This window comes from Haemorhous mexicanus, chromosome 15 (assembly GCF_027477595.1).
Source record: "Haemorhous mexicanus isolate bHaeMex1 chromosome 15, bHaeMex1.pri, whole genome shotgun sequence".
Taxonomy (NCBI): Eukaryota; Metazoa; Chordata; class Aves; order Passeriformes; family Fringillidae; genus Haemorhous; species Haemorhous mexicanus.
In genome coordinates, this window is record NC_082355.1 from 14917134 (window position 1) to 14940238 (window position 23105).

The window sequence follows — 23105 nt, forward strand, 5'->3', positions numbered from 1 at the left end:
ATGAATTGCTCTACAAATACATTTAATGGCTTGGAATCTGTATGTAGGTGTAGGACACAGTAAGACATTTTCTTGCAATCCTTTCTTCCACTTTGCACATTTATTTTCCATTCACCCAGAGCAGTGTTACATAAGCTCATAATTTTAACTCTAATTGAAGATGTAGAGAGGGAGCCATTAATATCTCCTAATTTTAGCTATGGAAGCTCTGCCTATCCTGAGCTCAGAGAGCTGGGAATCTTGGAAAGCCAATTTATTCATCTTTCAGTGTCTGTGGACAGACTCAGCCCTCTAAATGTATTCCTTTCTCCTTCAAATAAAAAGAGAAGCTCGTTGCTTATGTGAGACAAGCTCATTGCCCATGTATTAAAAAAGTCCATCCTCAAATGCTGATAACCCACCTTTTCCTTCCTTGAAAGATCAGGCTGTGCATTTTATTGAGACTTCCCAAAGGAAGGGAAGAGGCATCATCAAGAGACCTCATCCTGCTTCTTCTCACTGTGATCTGAGCCAGGAGTTAGAAAATGCTTGCTTAAAGAAACAAATAAACAAGCGAGGAAAATTAGCTCTTTGCAGAGTAAATAAAAAATATCATTTAGATAAACATGGATTTGAGTTACATTGAGGATTTAACTTGGCTTAGGAAAGATTAATTCATCTGTGTTTATATTTTTGCTCAAATAAATCATTCTGTTTATGTTTAGCATTTTCAGTTTAGTATCTCTCGTGGGTTCTACCAACTGCTGGAGCCATCTGGGGAAGTTTTCTGTGTTTGCTTTCCTTCCTGGCTGCTGTGGGACCGTGTCAGAAATCAGTGCTGGCTGCTGCTTGGGTTTCCAGGCTCGTTGTTAGAGGACAAACATTGACTCCAGGACAGTGTCCTGCTGTCCTGAGCTCCCACAGGGGACTCAGAGGGTGACTGAGGTGTCCTCAGCACAGGAGATTCCTGTCCTGTCCGCTGGCACAGGACATTCACCTGCTGTGAACAGCCATGTTTCTTTCTTCAGCTCTCAAAATCTTGTTATGTGTAAGGTTTCAGAAGGATGGGAGATCAGCAGCAGGGCTGAGTTTGGACAGCCTGGTGCTTCAGAGAGATCCATGGACATGTTTTCCAAGGGGAGATTCCCTGGATCTATTAGAGAAGCAGTAGTGTATAAAGCTAAATTGGTGCCAGTGACAATTAGGCACACTCTGTTTAAGTGAGAGGAGGAAGATACATTCCAGAGCTAAATGCTGGCCCAGAAACTTTTAAACTTTATTCTATATTTCTGCCAACTTTTTCATTTGATCCAAGCAACGGATGTTTTCACTTCTGGCAGGTTGTTGAGAAACTGCAGGAAAGATGCTTAGGAAGAGTTTTTTTGTTCAGATCCAGAAATGTGAAATTATTGCCTCTTGGAGAAGTAATCAATTGTCTACCTGCTGAATAAGTACTAGGAAGGATTTAAGAGCTGGATTTAACTGGTGCTTGACCTGCACTATATTCACAGATTTGTCTTACTGCAGTAAGCCCACAGAAAATGGCTGGTTTGGATGGTTTTGCTCAATATTTCCTTGTCCTGAGACTGCCATGCACCTGTGTTACCCACATTAAATACTAATACATATCCTGCTTGTGCATAAAAATTACCTCAGAGCCCTTTAAACTTCTATTTCAGCCAGGATGAGACAGAGCAATTTTATTTTTTTCTGTTAAGCTATTTTTCAATGACAGCTTTTTATTCTCTAATATTGGTATAGAATGTACTGTTCAACAGGCACTCTTTCATTTGTATTCTAATTACAGAGAAAGAATTAACATCAGAGCAGCAAAACCTGCAAGTAACAAAGTGGTGGGAATGGCTCCTTCCTCCCTGCCCCTTTCCAGAGCAGAGTGTACCTGCACTGCCACTGCTCTGAGCTCACATTTTGCTCTTGCTGTGAGCACTGGGGAAGTTTGGCTGCTCCAGATGCTGTTTCAAAGCTCCTTGAAAGAAGCAGAAGCCACTTCAGTTTGTGCCTCAAGAGCAGTTTTGCAGGATCAAGGGAGCCAATAGATCTGGGTTGGACACTGGAGGAAAGAAGGGAGTTTGGCCTTTGCTCTTGAAAAATGATGAATCATTTTTCTGGGTGGAGGGTTTGAATCATGACCTACTTGAAGGAAGTACATCTAGTAACATACTTTCCTTTAGAATGTCATGTTCTTTAAAACTGAAGAAATTCTAAAAACAAATCTGAAGAGATGCATGCCCTGCCTGGTGCTCTAAGAGGAAGGACTCTTTTCCTGTGTGTAGCCCTGGCTTGGCTGCTTCAGCTCAGAGCTGAATGTTTTGATGAGGATATATTGAAATAAGGTAAAATATATTGCATTGCAGTTATCTGAAAGAACCATATCTGAAATACTACAGTAATTCTCTGTACCATGAGAGGCTTCCAGTTCTCTGATGGGATGATCTAGATCCCAGCCTGCCAAAGCTCTCAATTACACAGAAACACTCCAGGGAGAAACAGAATTATTCATGTACTGACAATTGTGTGAAATTTGGTATCAAAGAAGAACGTGAAAACTTGCTGCATTAGCACAGTAATGAATTCTGTCATTTTTACAGTGGGTTTAATAATTAGATCAATGTAAAGCAACTGAGCTTTATTTCAATGTAGGTCTCCACTAATGCTCTCTGTGTGCCTCTTGATGTGTTAATGACTTGTCAAGAACCCTGAGGTAGATCTTGCCTACCTTCTGAGCAGGCTGCAGCTGTTTGCATGAGGACAAAGACTGTCTGTGGCTGTCACAAACTGAGCTTGGTGCCCAGTGCAGGGGAAACTTGTGAAAATCTGTGTCCAGGCTTTCAGCCATGCCAAAAACCCAGACCAGAATATGCCCAAGCATTTAACCTTTGGGAATATGAGACATAATTATACCGAGGTACATTTTTGATGCCACGTTGAAGTGTGTTGACCTCTGGGTAGCTGCTCAGTGTTTTGATTTTTCTTTCTTTATTAGTTTGAAAATGAAATCATTTTGAAGTTGGATCATGAGGTGGAAGGAGGACGAGGGGATGAACACTACATGCAGTTGTTTGAGTCCATGTAAGTAGTGCATGAGAATAAAAAGAAAAAATGCCTTCAGGATGTGTTTCTGTTTTATTGTTCCCAGTTCTCAGGTTGGTAACCTTACCTAAAATAGAATCTTAGCAACTTTTTTCATGAAGGGGCTGGAAATACCCCAATGTTCCTCTCCACCTGGTTTGCATTGCAGTTTTGCTCATTGAAATTATTTTCCTGGCTGCTTTTCATTGTTTTGTGCTTCAGCTAAATTATGAAGAAGTTACATCTAACTTGCATTTTTACATGTCTAGGTTGGAATCCAAGAGAGTATTCAGACAAGTCTGAATTTAAATAAGGCTTTGTGATGTTGTGTGCATGTTTACTTCCTCAAAGCCTGCTACCCTGTATGGGTTGTATTTCTGGGTAGGGGTAGCAGTCTTTGCAAAGTCACATTTCTCATCAGATGAACCATGAAAGCTTTGGGTACACACACAGGGGACATAAAGAATCATTTATTCTATTTCTTTTTGCAGCAGCTTTTATCAAATTTGAATGTTGCTGTCTAGTTTCCTTCAGGATTCCCCTTAGGATAAACAACCCCAGTATTTCAGTTTATCATGTGTTTTCTGGACCTTCCTCCAATGTGTCCATCTAGTTTGAAATACTACAGTGCCTTAAAGCTGGAGAGTGTTCAAACTGAGACTTTATCTATGCAAAAAGCAAAGCTTCCCTCAGATCTTGTGTCTGTGACCCTTTGAAGTTCAGTCTTTCTGAGCTGTGCTACATTATTTGCTTGCCTTGCTTGCTCTTTGCTCTTTCTCTCCAGATCTTTTCTTGGAAAGTGGCACTATCCAGTTAAACCCCATCTCTCAGCAGTGCAGTCAGGGAGAGCCATCAAACACAGCACAGAGCTTTTGATCTCCTGCCTTTGCAAGGCCCCCTTCTTGCTCTGACATATCTGCCTTTTCTCCTTGGTACTGTCCCACTTTCCAGAAGGTCTCAAGTTCGAAGTCTCCACATTTCTAAAGATGACAATTCATCTTATCTCCAGATTTTGTTGAATGACTCCTGTAGATGCAGTGTTGGAGCAGAGGCTGGTGACCTGCCTGTAGTAGGACCTGTTCTCTCAGGTGCTTTGATTTAAGTCCTCCTCCATTGACACCTTTCAAAGCAGGGATTTCAACCTCTGTCCCCAACTCCCTTTTCCAGCTGGAGTGAGAACCACTTAAATTTGCCTCCACATTTATTCATTTGGTCATTTTTTCATCAGCTGATCTCCTGTAGCTGTCTGCACCCCTGCAGTTCCAGGTATCACCTGAAGGCAGATGTTAACAGCACTCAGTGACTGCTGTGCTGCTGCTCACCTCTGCAACCAACATCTGCCCATGCTGCTGGTTACTGGGAACTTCCCCATGCCCATAAATATTAATATTATTTATTATAATAATAAACTAAACAGGTTCAGCAGAAGTTTAATTCAGCAATGCCCTGCATTTGTCCCTAGACCTAAATGTGAGTGAGGTCCATGAGGAGTTGTGACCTGTCCTAGCCAGAGCCCAGGGGAAGCTGGGGTGATGTGGGACAGGTGAGAGGTTGTTCTCAGCAGGCAGAGTAGACAAGGCTGCCCTGCCTGGGGAAATGCAGGACAACCAGTGCACAAGTTGTGCCCTGCCACTTGTCCTCAGGCTCAGAAAATGAGTTCTGGCATGTTTTAGTTCCTAATACAGGCACAACAGGAAATGGCACTTGGCAGATTTCCAGTTCCCCAGCATTGCAGTGGCCCATGCTATGCAGTTTTTTTTCAGCTTTATTGCGATTATTTTTTTTATTTAAAATTTTCTATTTTTTTCAAGTTCTGTTTAAAAATTCAAAGGTTTCTTCCTCCCTCCTGGGGGTAAGAAAAAAATCTTCTGAAGTTTTGTTATCCTTTTTATTGGGATTATTGTATAAAGCTGAGCAATACAACTTTTTGACTCTTCCCTCGAGAGACAGGCATTCTTCACTCCTGTTCCTTTTGTAGTTCTTTATGTGGACTCTGGTTCACCTTTCTTTAGTGACTGGAGTTATGTGCTTCGTGCTGGGTGAGACCCAGCAATAGCTTGTGGTTTATGTCAATGTTTTTCAGCTTGTACTGGGAAGAAATGTGATGTCTTGGTGCCTGGTGTTCATTGTGCAGTCAGGGAAGGTTCACAGCTCTGCCTTGTTTGCTGTTACTCCCAGGGAACCTGTGGCAGAAATCCATAATAGTCACTTGAATGGTGGCTCTACTTTCCTTCATTAGTGACTCCCACTGTTTCTGATACATGTAGATGTAAACCAGCACCATTTTCCTGTATAATATTCCAGTCTCCTATGTGTTTCTGAGGCTTTCTTACTTTCTTTCCCCCAAACATGTTTTAATGGGCTCCAATCTTTTCTGTCAGCTGTCAGCTCTTGGCCCCTTTAGTGTTTCCATTCCATTTGCAGTGTATTTATAAGCCATGTGTCAGTTATTGATTTAAATATTTCAGTTTCAGACCAGTCAGACAAGAGCAATTGGAATATTCTGGTTTTATCTGCTGGCCTCTGTCCCTCCTATCTTACCCAACATAAATGTTCTTTCAGACATCCATGTACACATTCCCTCTGTGTCAGGACTGTGACTCCACTGGAGCTGCACAATCCAAGGAATAAACTTTAGATGCTGCTTTTGCTTTCTTGAGTTAGAGCTTTATTCCTGGGTATTCTGCAGAGGTTCCATTCTAGGCCAGAGCTTTGAGGATTTCTTTCCAATTGAAGTCAATATGAATATGTATTTTCTGAAAAAGGTTGAAATAATTATGAGGAGTAAAAAAAATTGTTTTGCTATTAATTAAAACAGTATGCGTCATAATTAGAGTTTAAAAATATATTGTGCCTAAAGATTACTAACTTTTTTTTTTACCTGGTTGTTTGGAAAACAATGATGTAGAGCTGAATTCATAATTGAGCACTAAGAGGTCAGAACCTCCTCAGCTACCAACACAAAGCAGGACTGCCTTGGAGAAAATTAACTGCATCTCTGCCTGACCCAGTGCTTGTATCTATAATTATATATATGAAAATACATGTATGTGTGTGTTTCTATAAATATTTCTATTATATATAAAAATTCAGTTTGTCAGAGAGGATCCCAATGGTAAAGCAGAATGTTAAGTAGAAACAAAAGAAAAGCAATGAAATAAATAATTTCTCTTAAGCAAAGAAAGCAAATACTCCTTAATAAGATGTAGGTAATCACTTAATGATGTCTAAACAGTTAAATGTTGGAAACAAAACTCTGACAGTAGAGTGAAATCTCTACTCCTAAATCACTTCAGCACTTTTTAGAAACAGTATATGCTAATGTTTGTTAATGTAAATTGAAACTGATGATGCCAAAATATAAAATTCCCTTTCTTGTATTTTTATCAGAAGTGATCAAGCTGCTCTTATCAATCTGCAGCAAGTTGATTGGTTTTGCTCATTTCTCAAAGTAAAATTACTCTGGTGATGTCTTTTTTTGAGCTAAAATTGTAATTTTTGTTCATTTGAACTTTTACTCACATGTACCAGTACAAGGAGAAGGAAAATATTATTGCATTTTATGCTGAGGAAAGGAAGGTGCAGTGTTTATTGCAATAGTGTGACATTCCAGAGACTTGAGTTTGTGATAGCACAGATGCAGATTTCTCTGTCCAGAAGCTGTGGGTACACCCTTGAGTTCAAAGTCATTTTCAGACAGGAAAAGTAAATGTTTCTTTTATTTTTTTTTCCATTTGATTTACATGCCATTTATCTTTTGAATATCTAAATTACCAACTCACAGAGGGAATTTCCAGTGCATTCTGCAGTTGATTTAGTCCTAATCCAGTACTTGCCATGAGAATTGTACCAATATTTGTGTGTTTGCAGCCTCACGGAGTGTGCCAGGCAGCACCCTGGCATTTGCAGCCTGGTGGAAAGCTTTGTGAGCCTGGTGAGGGGGCTCCTGGAGAGGCTGCTGGATTATCGCGCCGTGATGAGCGACGAGAGCAAGGACAACCGCATGAGCTGCACCGTCAACCTGCTGGTACAGCCCCCTGCTCCTGGAGAGCCCCCCTGGGGAGGGGACACCCCCCAGAGCCCACTGATTGAGCAGGAGGGGAAATCTTCCTGGGGGCAGCAGTGGGTGACAATGTTCTGTAGAGATTTAAAGTCTGCAGCAGGAGATTTTTACACCTCTTTGTACGTGTGTGAGTCTGAAAGCAGCATTCACCCATGTGCTGTGTTTGCTTTGTGGGCTTCATCCACCTTGACTCTGTGGATAAACAGGGATGTTTGCTGCTCACATGCCTCTACCTATTGACAGGCTCAATGGGACAGTGGCTTCTTGACAGAGTGGAGCTGTGATGAGGAGCTGACCCACTTGCTGCTTCAGCATCTCAATAATTGCAGCTCTCAAATGTGGGCAGGAAAGCTGCAAGGCACCTTTGCAGCTCAGTGCCAAGAGGTTTGAGGCTCTGATCTTGTCCTAGGCCACTCTGTCTTCTTTTCTATTCCTGTTTTATAATGAGGATATTGCATAGAGAGATTCTTCCTCCAGGAAATTCCTCAGAGCTGAGGAGGAACCTCTGCCACCTTTAAAGTATTACACTCATACACTCTCTGTTCCTCAATAGTCACTGTGCAATGTGGTGCCAATTTCTGCAGCTCTTCAAGAGACCTTTCTTGTCAGGCCATTTTGCACACCCTTAGCAACTTGCATTCCTGCAAACATGTTATGGTGACAAAAAATGAGCCTCATTCCTGGAACTGGCCCCTTTAGAGGTATTGTACAAAAGTGCTCCATAACTACAGTGCTGCACGTCTGCTTCAACACATACCAGCTTCCACCAGGTGTAGCTGGAGCATGTGGTTTATTCTATTAATGCATTTGGATAACCATGTTTTCCTCTTCTCCAGTAGAAAAAACTTCAGTAATAATCCCATTATGAACCAGGAGAAGTATATGTATGTGTAAACCCATACATATAACTAATAAAAATATTAATTGAAGAAGTAGTTCCAGGTTTAAACTTCAGATTTTCTGTAAATAATCTACTTTTCATACTATCTGTGCTTTCTTACTACCAAGGAAAGCAAAACCTCAGTCTGTGTGTGTGTGTGTGTGTATAGATACAATTTTATTAAAGGGCATTAAGAGATAACTTTGAATGTTTGTATTCCTAGAATTTCTACAAGAACATTAACCGTGAAGAGATGTACATCAGGTATGGCAATCATTCTACTGGATCTCTTTTGGAGAGGGCAATTAATATTGTCTTGTGAGTTCTGGTTTTATCATTGTACTTGGATTTCTGTCACCCAAATGACTCTGTGGCACCCCAGCCTCATCTCCATTCTCCCTCTGTTGTTAATTTAGCCTTCAGCAACTGGGAATCTATGCTATGTATCCAGCAGCAGCATTTTTTTCCACAAGTATTCACTTTTAATTGATCAAATCCCTCAACATTCATTGACTATTGTTTAAAATTTAAAAAGTGCAGGTAGATTGGAGGTTTGAGGGAGAATGTATCAATCACACATTTAGTATAGCAGAGAAAACATTCTGGTTTTGTAGAATGGCCCAGTCTGCTGAGTCTCCTTCAATATGCAACACTCCACAGGCAGGGTTACAGCTGAGACATTTTCTGTGGGAACTGCAAATTCCTGCAGATGTGGCATGGACTCTTGCTGTCTCCAATAGCAAATTCCTGCAGATGTGGCATGGCCTCTTGCTGTCTTCAGTGGCAAATTCCTGCAGATGTGGCACGGCCTCTTGCTGTCTCCAAGAGTTCTGCATGTGTGCTGCAGCAGATCTTGCTGCTTCTAAAGCTCCCTGTTTCCTGCCTGTCCTCTCCTGCAAAATCTGCAGAAGGAAGGCCAGAGTCCCAGCTGAAATGAGCCCTGGAGGTGATTCAGAGCTCACCCTGGAGCTGAGCCAGAGAGGCTGGGGGGAACAATGCTCCCTCAGCTGTCATTGCTTAGGGTGAAGCCTTGTGAAGGCTGACCTAAAGAGAGGCTGGACAGAGCTAAAGAATAAAGTAGGGATTTATTAAGAGGCCTCAAGTATCCACCTTGGGCAGCAAATCCAAAATGAGCACAAAATGGACAACAGATCACGGGGTCTCACATTTTTATAAGTTCTGGTCCATTTGCATGTTGGAGTTAATTGTCCAACTGCAGCTCAAGTCCCATGCTTCTTGTTTTTCTCTCTTCAGCCCACATTGTTTCTGCTCTTGGGCCTGAGATCTGGACTGGCTGTCCTTGGTCCCCAGCTAGAGAAGGAATTGTTTTGTCTCCCTACTCTGTGGAGAGAGCTCACCATCCCCTACTGTGAAGCCCAGACCCACACACTAAAGCAGAATAGAATCTAAAAAATAGAAAAGCTAAACCTGAGGCATCAAGGGGGAAACTTTCTGTTGGGCTGGCAAGTGGGAATGAGAGTGCCTTGGACTGCCACAGGAAGATGTCAGAGCTCCTGTGTCTCAAAACTCCTGGTGGGAGTTAGAGAGTGGGATGCAATTTTCTCCCTGGCTGCTGAAGATGCAGGTTGAGCCCCGTGGTGGGCAGTGACCATGCTGGAAGCAGCAATGCAGCCACAGGGATCAAGGAGAAATTCAACTTAGAGCAACTCTTCTGCCCCCAACACCTCCAGGGATTGCTTTGCCTTTCTGGGCTGGTATTTTCCACTTTCTGCCTCCTCCTGTGATGTGCTGTGCTTGCAGCTGTGCACATGAAGAAGGTGTGCCTGCAAGGGTGCCCTGAGGAACCCTGCAGGAATCTTGGCCTTGGAGGTGTCCCAGACCCTGAGAGCAGCCATCCCTCCTCCCTGAGGAGGACCTGAGCACAGCTCCCAGGAGAGGACAGCTCCTTCTCCCTTCCTGCACAAAGGTTCAGCCCACAGAAAGAGCACAGCAGAGTGTGAACAGAGCTTCAGCCCCCCTCAGTGTCCTTGAGGAGTCTTTGGGCAGTCACAGTGTGACATCCACAGAGTTTCTGTTATCTGGAACATTCTGACACTCAGTATTCCACTCATGCCAGTCTCCAGTCTAATCCTTGCTCTCTCCTCTCTCAGGTATTTGTACAAATTGCGAGATCTTCATTTAGATTGTGAGAATTACACAGAGGCAGCATATACCCTTCTACTCCATACGTGGCTCCTGAAGGTTAGATTTTCTAAACTCAATATATAATTAAGCTTTTGCAGTATTCAATTTGGTATTCTAAAGTGAATATCTTAATCTTGAGTTATTTTCCACCGGGGTATTCAAGTTTCCAGTTAGAAATACTGCAGTAGGTCGTACAAAATTAACATTAATTGTTGAAATTATATTTCCAGTAGGTGATTAAAAGCCATATATTTCTCAAACTAAATATGGTAGAAAAAATAGTTTTCCTTTACAGTGAGAACATTGTGTACAAATGTGGCTTTCATTTTGGTAATTTCTTACTACCCTAAACATAACAGTTAGAAAAATTAAACACAGTTCCAGCTATCACAAGGGGACATCTAACTTTTAATTTTAAATAATATGGATTACATAAACAAGCTATGTTGGCTTTCTTTTGTAGCTGGTAATTAATTATCTTTCACTATAACTGTTGTTCATTACCAATGTAATGAATTGTATCAATTAAAATGGTCAGTAAGATCAATTTCTATTACAAGGGGACATTCCAAATTTAAATGTTCCTGAGCAAAAATCTGATATTTCTTATGGAATTTACTCTACTGCAGAACTGTATAAATTTGTGCTATTTTGCCTAAACTTAATTTTAATTTTTTATGATCATACAAATACAAGGTATATTTTCTGTGTTGGTATGGACAAAGAACAGTATATGAAATATTTCATACAAAAAAATCTAAAAATAATCAATCAGGATGATACCATTGGGGGAAAAAAAGGACTGATTTTCTCACATAGATTTTTATATAAAATTTGTGAGTGGGGCAAGGATGGGCAGGTACACCATTTTAAAATATGTCTTAAATATTCTGTCTCGTGCTGGTTATCTCATGACATACAGCACTTACCTGGAGAGGCAGTGAATGCAATCCCTGTGCCTTTCCCAGTCTGTCTGGGGATGGGTGAAAAAGACTTGGGAAGAAAACACTTGGAAGAGCCCAGGGACCAGACCTCATGGGAGGGGGGACTTTGATGTGAAACACTGAACTTGAAAATTCTTTTTGCTGTGTTCACCTTCTCAGTGGTCAGATGAGCAGTGTGCACCCCAAGTCATGTCAACAGAGTTCCAGTGCTCACAGACCTACAGACACCTGAAAGAGAATCTGTATGAAAAGATCATAGAATACTTTGACAAAGGAAAAGTAAGTCTGGAGAGTTCTTCCCCTCCAAACCTCTCTGCTGTGCTACTCTGAGCAGTTGGGTTTAATGAATGTGCCCTGTATAAAGCATTTGTGAGGAAAATCTTCTTTGTAATGTAGGTCAAGTAAAAATTGTGTCCTGGAGGCTTATTCCCAGAGATATCTGTTCCATAGGAACATGTTCTTTCCATGACCTCATTCACAGAGAAAGGGCTAATGTCTCAGCACATGTCACAAGCCTCTCTGTCAGGCACCAACAAAATACAATAAAAAATGTTGAATCTACATCCCCTTACAAAGAAAAGAGCGTGGACTATACAGATTCCATTTCTAAACTGCTCAGCCCTTATCTCAGAAAAATCCAGGTGGTTCAAAATAGACATATTGGTTTCAGAGAGGACAGAGAATTGTATCCTAAACTTAAAATGTAGATTGATGCTCAGTACCACGGTTTAGTTCAATTTAAGACAAAAAAGATGTTAATAAAATTACCTGTCAGTGCAGTGGCATTAGAGCTGAAAATTTTGGAAACAAGCAAGGGACTAGAAAGAAGGAAGAAACTCTGCAGTGCCAGATAATTAGTCCCATGACCCAACACGACCTTTAAGTCATTATGTCTTGTTCAGCTGCAGCCAAAGGTAGGAAGGGGGAAGGCAATTCATTTCTGCTTCTGCAAAAGAAGCCCTTCCCATCATGCACAAGGTAGAACCTTTCAGCTTCAGCCTCTCAGGTTTCCTGTTGGCATCTGCAGTAGCTGCACTGCAGCAGTGCCCAGCCCTGTCCCAGAAGAACCAAACCCTCCCAATTCCTGATCTGCAGCACTCATCTCAGCCCAAGCCAGGAGTACCTGGCCAAAGAGCACCTGGCAGCAGGTGACAATGGCCTGATGTGTCACTGGCAGTGTCCTCTCAGCAGCAGAGTTCTGCTCAGGGCTCCCTTTGTCTCTTCTCAGCAGGTGAGGAGACAGAATTTGAGAAATATCCTCACAAGAAGGAGTTTGTTCCTGCTTTGAGATGACTTTTGTGCAGTGTCCACAGCAGATGAGAAAAGCAGTCCTGGTGTTTCAGTGTCAGTCACTGTCACAGGCAGCCATAAAGTTGTGTGGAAGGAAAGAAGCTGCTAGGTCTGCAAGTGGAAATTTACCACCTGTAGTTATTCAGCTGTCCTAGACAAGGCTCCCTATGATTATGGATGCTGCAGGATATTCTGTGAAGTGGTGTGTGTTCTAAGGACAGGCAGGTGTCAGTCCCCTCATAAACTGTTCTGTGCTTGGGGTATGTTCTGAATGTTATCACCTCAGTGATTTACTCTTTTTTTTTTCTTTAATGTATCTGAAAGGTTAGATGATTTTTTTTTAAATGTTGCTCTAATAATAAAGTAGGTTTACTTATTCCTTCCTGTAATGAATCGTAAAACATTTTTATTTTTTAACATTAATCTGCTTTCCTTAAGTTTATGATTGCCCTGAGTCTTCCACTCTAAATGTGCAGTTAATAAATGAGTGCACTTTAAAGGCAGCATAATCAATAAAAGTGCAGTTAAACTCTGGTGTGTTGAAAATTTGTTTGATGGTACAGGATTTACTTTTTGAATGTGTGGTTGCATTGCAGATGTGGGAAGAAGCCATATCTTTATGCAAGGAACTTGCAGAGCAATATGAAAAGGAGGTTTTTGACTATGAACTTCTAAGCCAAAACTTGGTAAGATTATATACAGATCTTCAAATGATTGCAGTCACAGAAATTAGTGCTTTACAGCTATCAAACAACAGAGCTGCCTATGAGCTTGTGGTCTAAAATGGATTTTTAATTCATTTGTTGAAGAGTTCCTGCTTCACTGTAGCAATCCAGTGGTAAAGGTTCATAAATAAGTGCTGGTTAAAGTTGCATGAACATCTGTTTATTGAGGTGTTTGGAAATGTCTGTAGATGAAATAAACATATTCTCACCTAGGGAAATTTAAAGGCCACATTTTGAAGCCTCTGTACCGCCCCAGGGTAGAAAGAACACCTGGATGAACTTTCCCCCTAAATTTTTCTTTCAGTTTTAGCAGCTTGGATCTTGACAAGCCTGAATAATTCTGTCCTAAACAGAACTGTGGAAGTATTACAGCTCAAAGAATTAGAACTAGGTCCAAAGGATAGAAGGAGAATTTTAAAGGAAAATAAAATATTCAGTTATTTGTTTTCATTAAAATTGAATTAATCAAAAAAGGATCCCACCCCCCACAAATCTTTTTTTTCTACTCCCAATATTTCATGTTTGTATGATTTTAAACAGTTGTTTAGGGCTCATTCCAGAGATATCCCTGAATCTTCCTCAAAAAAAAAAAAAAAAAAGGTGGAATCAAAACATGATGTTCTTGAATGTTGCTGTGTATAAAGAAAGCTTCTTTTGCTCAGTTTTTATCATTATTTAAAAGACATTTTTTGCCAGTTTAAGTTGCAGTGCTGTGTTCTCACAGACATAACACCTAAATGACACTTGGTACTTTATGGAAGAACTTGTTCTAAGCCCTTTACATGGTCTGTACCCTTAAAAGGAGCCTGGAGTAAAAACTGGAGTTGATCCCACACCTCAGGAAACATTTGAGGCAGGGAGTTTTTCCAAATGTCTTATTTCATGATGCTGTCAGTGATCAGAGATCACTTTGGTCTTTGCTTTTCTCCCAAGTTAAGGGTAAGCCAATTCTGAGGTCAAATATTAAAGCTGAAGCCATACCCAATGTGCTGTGTATTATATTTGCAGATAAATGTCAACAGTGTTTAATGTCCCCCTGCAGGGTCCTGTGTGAAAACTGATTATTGCTGTAGCTCACCAGCTGATAGCTCTTGCCAGTGTGGCAGAGGTTAAAAATGCATAGATAAAACCCCCAAACACAGGTAATTACAGTTGGTTTTGCTTTCAGATCCAGCAAGCAAAGTTCTATGAAAACATCATGAAAATTCTGAGGCCTAAACCAGATTATTTTGCTGTTGGATATTATGGCCAAGGATTCCCAACATTTCTAAGGGTAAACCTGATTAAATCTTACTTTTTCATCTGTTTTGTTTTCCTGTTTTCCTCATGATTAATGTCCAGATTCCTTTTTTGACCTCTAATATGCTTTGAGCTGAAATGTTCAATACCAACTGTCTAGTACTGCTCTAAGTTTTTTCCTGAATGGCAAAAATTCCTACTTTAGGACAATTGTGGTAAGTTTGAACTAGTTTTATTCAAATATGCTGAATCTACTCTCTTTTCTTTACTTTTTCCTGGTTTTGACTACCATGAGGGAAATCCAGGCTGCAGAGGGTCTGGTGTTTCAGAAAAACCTGTTGAACTTGGGAAGTGGTTCACAACTGGATTGTTTTTTAAAAGGTCATTGTTTTAACCACAATGGTGCATGAGTTCAGAGCATAAAAACAACCTAAATATTTGATATTGAAACTATTTAGTAGTTTCTTACTACTAAAAGCATCTCTTACATACAACAATTAATAGGGAGGCTTTCTTCACACTTGGAAAGCAATGAGAGGCCCTGCTACCCAAGTTTAAAGGTCAAAGCTGCCTTGAAAACATTGGGAAAAGAGTGAAATGATAGGCTGGTGAATAACCTTGAAAACTTTGGGAAAACAGGGAAATGATAGGCTGATGTAAAACCACTGTTATTGTTTCTGAATAATAAATCTTTGGGTCCAGGGTCCCTGGAGGGTCAGTGCTGCTTTCCAGCCCCTGGTAAGGCTGGTGTTTGGCTTTAGAGCTGGTTGATACTCAGCAAACAGAAACCCCCATCCCAACAGCTGGCCATGCTGTGCCTTTGTGTGGCTTACCACGAATCTGCAGCTCTGCCTCAGCCCCACCCTGGCCAGGCAGTCACTCCCTCCTCATTCCCTGCAGAACAAAGTGTTCATCTACCGTGGCAAGGAGTACGAGAGGAGGGAGGATTTCCAGGCCCAGCTGATGAGCCAGTTCCCCAGTGCTGAGAAGATGAACACCACTGCAGCTCCTGGGGAGGATGTCAGGAACTCTCCTGGTCAATGTATCCTTGCACAGAGGGGAGATTGAGAGGGAAGGAGGGTCGGGAACCTTGTTGCATGAGTTTATCCATGTGTCTAAGTTTGGAAAGACAGGTGTCTGCTAAGGAAGGCAGAAGCCTCCCCTGAAATGGAAAATGTAAACCTCCCCCCCATCTCCAAACTGCTATAAATTTTAAATTAAGGGGCTCTCAGGCAAAAAACATGGGAGCAGGAAATAGCAGTTCTTTAATAGGGAAGAAAATATAAAGACAAAACAAACAATGCAGTAAACCAGAACAACACTGACAGAGTCAGAACTCAACCTGACACCCTGTGGGTCAGGGTGCTGGTAGCAGTCCCATTGGAATTGTGGCTGCAGCCCTCCTGCAGTGTCAGGGGTGGTTCTGCTGGAGCAGGGATCCTGTAGAAGGGTGCAGTCTTCCTCTGAAGATCCAGTGGAAGAGGCAGCTGCTGTTCCTCTGGGAAATCCAGTGGAGAATCTGTGCTGGTGTTCCAGAATCTCCAGATTATATCCAGGTAGCAATGGTTGGTTCCTCCCTCTGGGCTCACATCTCCCAATGGGATGCTGTAGCTCTTATCAGCCATGCAGGGACATTCAATGGCCTGTTATCAGCAGGTGTTCCCCCAGAGGGAGGAGTGGGTGTGGGAGAGATAAGGACAAATGCCCACTGAACAGGAGACAACTGCCATCCAGATGGCAAACAGAATACAATTTGCTTGGCAATCCAGGACACCGTGTGAAATATTAATTTCCTGAAGAGGTTGAAAGATTACCAACGTGGCAGCTCAGTGTGCAGTTTTGCCTACACATCCTCCATGTCTTTTCTGGTTTGTTCCTAGGAGAGCTCCTGTTTTTCTGGCAGTTCTAAGGAGCCTGTCTCTTTCATTCGTCATAGAAACATTTAGGCTGGAAAAAACCTTTAAGGTTGAGTCCAACCATAAACCATGTTCACCCATGTTCCCAAGTGCCACATCTACATGTCTTTTAAACCCCTCCAGGGATGGTGACTCAACCCCTTCCCTGGGCAGCCTGTGCTAGGGCTTGACAGCCCTTCAGGGAAGTAAATTCATCGTAGCTCATACATGGTTTAGCTTTATTTGCTTCAAATGGCAAAACCAGTGTCACACACTTAAAGAGACCCAGTTTAAAGCAGCAAGTTTTCTGTACCTCACATTCATAGCTGTTGTGTCTTGATGTTTAATTCATGTCTTCTTTGAGCACTGCTCTGACTGGCACCACACTTCAGTGTCACCTCCATTTCTTGGCAATATAAACATGTCCCAAGTCCCTCAGAAATTTTCTTAGGAAAATTACCTTACAAACATTGTTAACCAACTTCTAGAATGGCCTCAATTTTTCTTGGTTAGAATAACTCTGATTATCTTTTTCTTCTGATTTGAGTCATTACTGACTGAGCAGATATGAGATCACCTCATTGTATCAGGTATTTGGTTTTGCATGCTGATTTTCCTTTATTAATTTTCAAGGTAATGTTGTAACACTTCACACACTCTCTTGAGTCTATTCTGATGGAACTTTCTGGAGGAAAAAGGGGAATACTTTCTTTTCACACTGCTGGGACTGAAGTGGGAGTATTACAGGCTTGTCTAAAATTGCACATTAAGCTTGAAAGCCAGGCTCTCCCAAGTCTGACTTGTCTCTTAACTAATTAATTTTTTTTTTTGGAGAACACATGTTTCAGTCCTTAAGGTAGAATTTGCTCATCTATTTGCAAGGACCAGGAGATAGGCACTACTTCTGCAGTATGCAAGAGGATCTAACCAGAGGGCATGAGTTTCAAACATACTGAAATATGTAAGGATGTGATATATTTACTTACAAATACAGTATTCAGATTTTAAAAACAGCACTTCTATAGAAAAAGGAAATCTCAAGTAAAAGGGCTATTCAGTTACAGATTTCAAAGTGAAATGTTAACCATCATGACTTTATGCATGCCTAAAGCTACACAGTGAAACTGTTAACATCAGATATGGTTGATGTTATTTTTGTAAGTTGCCTGAGCTTAAAAATTTAATGAATGAGTCAGTGTGATAAATTCAGCTGCAGATATTCAAGCTCAGGAAATAATAAAAATATGCAGTTTAGAATTAATATGCATTCACTGGTTACTACTGGCAGATTTTTCTTTTTTTGGCCAAGGAAACTCCAGAAATGAAACCCTGAACACTTCAGATTTTTCATCAGAAAATGTCTTTTTTATTATTACTATTATTTTTTATTTCTCCTGCAGCCTACAGTATTTCATACTAATAGTTAAGAACATGCCCTTAACTTTCACACTTTCAGATATCCAATGTTTTACAGTGCAGCCAGTCCTGGAGGAGCAGCCTAGATTCAAAAATAAGGCAGTGCCTGATCAAATCATAAAGTAAGTGAATTTCTGTGGTAGACAGTATAATGAAAATCAGTCCATATTCCTAAATTGACCATTATTTTGTGAATTCAGTCATTTGCCAATGAATCCTGGAGGTTTTGTTGTCTTAACTTTCTGACTTATGTACTCATAGAATCAGAGAACAGTTTGTGAGGGAAGGGACCTCCACAGGCCACCCAGTCCAACCCCCAGGGACACTGCTCAGAGCTCCACCCAATCTGTCCTGGATGTTCCCCAGGAATTCCATGGAAGAGCTTGTGCCCATGTACCACTGAAGAAATACCTCCTGGATGCAGGGCAGGGAGGTGGAATCTGTGCTTTGGGTCAAAGTTATTGAGATTTCAACACAGCTTCTGAGACAAGTGGTGGGGAGAGGGCTCTTGGAGGTGGCTGGCAGTGTGAGAGTGGTTGAATGAAGGCTCTTGAATGATAGAATCTTGTATATCTTGTCTGGTCCAGTGCAGAATACACAGTGGCAAAATAGTTTCTGCTGGTGCAATGGAATTTGGGTTTTGTAAAGGAATAAAGGAAATTAATTGACTAAAGTGTTTTGAGAACAGACTGGCCAAGAGCTGCTTCCAAACCACTTGTGCCCTTGGTCTGCAGCTCTCTCTATGGAATCTTTACTGAAGTAGCAACTGACTCAGAGTGGAAAAATAAGAATCACCTCCCCACATACACCAAAGTAAATAAGGCAGATCCAAGCACAGGTCTGGTGTGACAGGATTTTACAATAAACATACACAGACCAAAAAACAACCCAACCCAGAAAACCACAATAAAATTGTGGCTCTAATTTCAACTTCAACTAATTTCAACTACTGATTCATTTTAAAATCAGTAACTGAAAGGCACATTATAAATGTGGCCCTGTTGGACCAGATTTAGGGGTAGAGCCAGCCACACTTCAAACTGCTTCAGTTTATGTAGCAAAGTGTTCCTTGTAAAGTACAATCTCTGCTCATAGGGGAGATTTTTTAATGGTTTGTCTCAGCTGCAGAATTCAACCAAACTGCTGATTACATCTGGGCTCAAAGATTTACTTTTATGAGTTTACTTTATTGGGCATTTAATTGTTCATTACAATAGGTGTTGACAATGCATTTATTCTATCAAAGAGCTTCAATATATTCCTTTCAGCTGGAACTGCATAAAGGGATCTGACTCGGTGTGGCAGTATTTTCCAGTCACTTTTCTTTTCTGCTGGAGAAAATCTTAGCAGTTTGGATCAGAAATCATCATTTCCTATGAACTGACATACCATGGTTTGCTTAACTCAGATGTTTGGGGCTGCTCTATTTGTTTTTCTGGGCTTTCAAAACATGGTTCAGTTTCACTGGAAGAGATTTCTGAGTTGGTTTTTTTCCTGCAAAATTAGCTTTTTCTCAACAAGGGTTTAAATTTAATTTGTCTTTAAAAGAACTACTTAAAACCCAAAGTAGAAATTTTTCTCTGGAAAGCAAAATACTTAGCAGCAGCAAAAATCTCTGCAGTGCCAGTGCTAAAAACCAAGTGGTTGCAAGTTTAGTGGAAAGATGCACTCATAATGATGGAGAATAAAACATTATCTGAATAGAACAGAAATGAATATGAATAATATGAATTTAACATGTGTTTGCAAAGGATTCTTTACATTGGTGTACCCATCTACAAGCACTTATATACATTCTATTATCTATCTCACAAAATTGTTATTAATGGCTTGAGTAGTTTAATTTGTTGAATTTTGTTCAGCATTGAGAGCAGGATTGTTGGACAAGATTAAATTGCTTTTTCATGTGCCATGTTCCACTCCAGGTGAAAATACCTGCTCTGCTCACTCAGTCCTTTTGAATGAAAGAGACTCCTTTCATAAACCAGGATAAAGCTGGCAAGCAGGGCATGTGCCACAGCAAGGCAGGAGAGGAAAAATCTCTTCTAGTCCTCCTGTAGATTTGAACATTAATCTGGAAGTTCTGGAATTTTTATACCTGGGAAATACACCCAGTAACAAGTTGAAGCTTAATACTTGTGAAATACTGTGTGTTGACTCTGATTCATAGATAAAGTAGTTGCCTTCTGAGTTTCCAGTAAAGTCCTTTTTTTTCTGAGCAGTAAATTTACTTTTAATTAAAAACTCAGCTACTCAAAATGAAATATTTCTCTTTGATAAAAAGATCCATTAATTTCTGGTTTCTGTATTTTACAATAGTAATTTTTAAATCTTTCAGCTTTTATAAGTCAAACAACGTGCAGAGGTTCCACTATTCAAGACCAGTCAGAAGAGGATCTGTTGACCCTGAAAATGAATTTGCTGTAAGTAAATTAACCACAAGGTGATGGATGTAGTTCTGGTAACTGTGACTGAATTTTGATCCTAGCTCCTTTCTTAGGCTCAGATTATTCATTATAGACACTTTAACTTTAAGATCTGGTTCAAAAAAACCAAATGCAAGACTCCTCTGTTTCAGCACTACCTCTGTGTATTTAATTGTACATCACTGTTGCAGTTGCAGGTAAACATTGCAGTTAGACATGTTTGTGCTAAGCAGGAACATTTTCTGGTACAGATTTTCATTAGGAAACAAGGTGACATGTAAATCAATATCAAATGCTTTGCTGCTTCTTGTTTGCAAACTTCATCAGCTGCCAGGCTGGCAATGAGGTGAGTGCTGTCTGCTTTTGTGGGTCCTGTGAAATCTCACCTGGTGAGAGAACTGCCTATGTCAATTTTACTCCCATGTCTAATGGCAGAATGCTGAGGAATGGCCTTCACTCTTCAAATATTCTAAGAAATCTACACCACCATAAATTACTTTTCAGTGTTAAGCATAAAAATGTGGTATCTGTATTTTTATTTTACAGGTATCTGGTATTTTATGGTTTGTTTTGAAGAGCATCCCATCCAAGCCTTATGGCTAAAGCTGTGCTCTTGGCATACTGCTGGGAAAAGCCATTTCTTTCCAAAATGTACCATTTCTGTTATGTGTGTGCTGATTAGCAGAGTCAACACTTTCATGTAAGAGCTTCCTACCTGCTGTTAAATCAGCATCTCAGACACAAACTCTACTCTGGCATCCCAGAATGTGCTGTCAATACCCAGGGTACACCTTGGCTTCCTTTGCAAACTAGAGAGTTTTGGGCCCATTTATGAAAATAACTTGAAATGGTTTTAGAAGAGCTAAATTGTTGATGTTTTCATTGCTGAGGACAGTAGATAAGATGCACGTTTCCTTCAAAGAGGTGGAAACTGGGACAGCTGGAGTGTCTTCATTACATCTATTATGGAATTTCTACATGAGCTGATACTGAAATAAGGAGTAGCAGGGTAAATGAAACAGTGGCTATTCCAAACTCTTCTAAAATACCAACAGCCAGTCTTGTTCAGAAAAGAAAAATGAGAGGAACAAAAAAAAAGGTCAGAATTCTGGCAAGTTGTTATAGGGCTATTACTGCTTCTAATTGCAGAAATGCCTTTTGAATGTGGAGGGAGGAAATATAATCTGGGTAGAGGCAAGAGCAGGTTGTTTAATGACAGCCATTCCATCTGTAATGGCAAAAATAGGGACACAGACTAAAAGATTCAAAGGTAATTTTCTTTTTCCCCTGCTTTGTGCAGGCTTTGTGCCTGAAGATGACCTAATCTGAAATCAGGAAAGCTATTTGTTCAGTCACTGTGCTAGATTCAGTTTGCAGTGTCTTTTTATTCAAAAAATCCGCACATGTTCTCCATCAACATCCATTTCACTTTGACATCTCAGAAAGCAGAAAAGATTAAAGTTTCAATCCTGAGGTATCATTTTTTCCTGCTATGTCTTTTAATAGTCTATGTGGATTGAGAGGACCTCCTTTGTTACAGCCTACAAACTCCCAGGAATCCTGCGCTGGTTTGAGGTGGTCTCCATTTCCCACGTGAGTATTGATGTGTTCAGGGTCTGCCCAACTTGCAGCTGTTGAATCCTCATGTGCAAACCAGTCTGCAAAATTATCAACAAGGCTATAGTTTCTTCTTTTTATACATTCAAAACAGTTATTATTTGCATTTAATCTTTCTACTGCTCAATACAGGATCAATATATCTTCTGCCTGATTTACAGTTTCAGAATTGAACAAGTCTATGTGGGTTTGCTGAATTGCAAAACTGTTGTTCATGTACCTGAGTTTTATAAAACCAAAATGACCTGTTTATATCTTTATGAACCTTAGAAGTCTTTTGTTTCTTTACAGTCCACAATTAGTCCTTTAGAGAATGCTATTGAGACTATGTCCACGACAAATGAAAAGATTTTGATGATGATTAACCAGTACCAGAGTGATGAGAACCTCCCTATTAATCCACTTTCCATGCTTCTGAATGGAATCGTTGACCCAGCTGTTATGGGTGGCTTTGCTAAATATGAGAAGGTAGGAGCTTTGGAGTCACTGCAAAGAACATTTTCAGGTGCATGATTTCATAATCCTCCTACATCCTTGCTAAAGTGGCAGAGCAGTGGGGATGGGGAACAGGAAAGCCATCATTCCATCAGTTAAAGGATCCTCATATCCTCTTTTCCTGGTCATCTCTGTCTTTGAAGTCAAACCAGAATAACTGAACTTACCAGTTGATGTAAAGCATGATACTCCAAATCTGTGCCTTTTTAGTTTCACTGTAAACTTAATAAAAGAAATAATAATTTGATTTCATAATAAGGGTCTCAAAGTCAGAAGTGCTGGGTAAGGACCAAATACATCTTTTAAAAAAGTGCACCTCAGTTCCAACTGATAGAGGGAGAAATAATCACCAGCACATCTGGCTGAGGACCATGCCTGTGCCTCTCCTCTTTGATGACCAATATTATGATCACCAGCTGGGCTCTGAGGATTAATGCTTGATTTCTTTACCTGTCAAAATGATGGACTGTATTTATTTTTTTTGTCTAAGGCTTTCTTTACAGAAGAATATATCAGACACCATCCAGAGGATACAGAGAAGCTGAACAGACTCAAAGATCTGATTGCTTGGCAGGTAATTTCTCACTGACAGCCACTGAGACTTCACCAGGGTTCCTTTGTTCCATTCCTGTCTAGCAGGAGAACACAGCATTGAGCTGATTGTGTCATTTCCACTTTTTTTTAACCCCTGAAAGGTATTTTGTACAACACCTCATCTGGAATGGATTATCAGAAGCCACATATAGCTGCATTTATGGTTAAAAGGGCCAGGATTTCCAGCTTGGGTTGTATTCCTGAAGAGAAAACTGCAAGCATGACAAAAGTCATTATGATTTCATGAATTTCTGGGGTTGGAAAATGTCAGAAACTCTCTTGGGAAACAACTCTTTCCTAGAGTATT

General features: G+C 40.6%; 1 protein-coding gene across 2 annotated transcripts in view; it reads left to right on the forward strand.

Moving 5' to 3' along the window:
• The window catches only part of DOCK2 (dedicator of cytokinesis 2), a 160518-nt gene that overhangs the window by 126569 nt on the left and 10844 nt on the right, over positions 1-23105 (forward strand). For both annotated transcript variants that reach the window (XM_059859952.1, XM_059859953.1), the window contains 13 exons: positions 2984-3069; positions 6940-7096; positions 8236-8276; positions 10124-10214; positions 11261-11380; positions 12988-13077; positions 14285-14389; positions 15256-15397; positions 17707-17788; positions 20005-20089; positions 21599-21685; positions 22001-22177; positions 22695-22778. In XM_059859952.1, the coding sequence (XP_059715935.1) occupies positions 2984-3069; positions 6940-7096; positions 8236-8276; positions 10124-10214; positions 11261-11380; positions 12988-13077; positions 14285-14389; positions 15256-15397; positions 17707-17788; positions 20005-20089; positions 21599-21685; positions 22001-22177; positions 22695-22778 (1347 nt within the window). The remainder of the gene's footprint in view (positions 1-2983; positions 3070-6939; positions 7097-8235; positions 8277-10123; positions 10215-11260; positions 11381-12987; positions 13078-14284; positions 14390-15255; positions 15398-17706; positions 17789-20004; positions 20090-21598; positions 21686-22000; positions 22178-22694; positions 22779-23105) is intronic.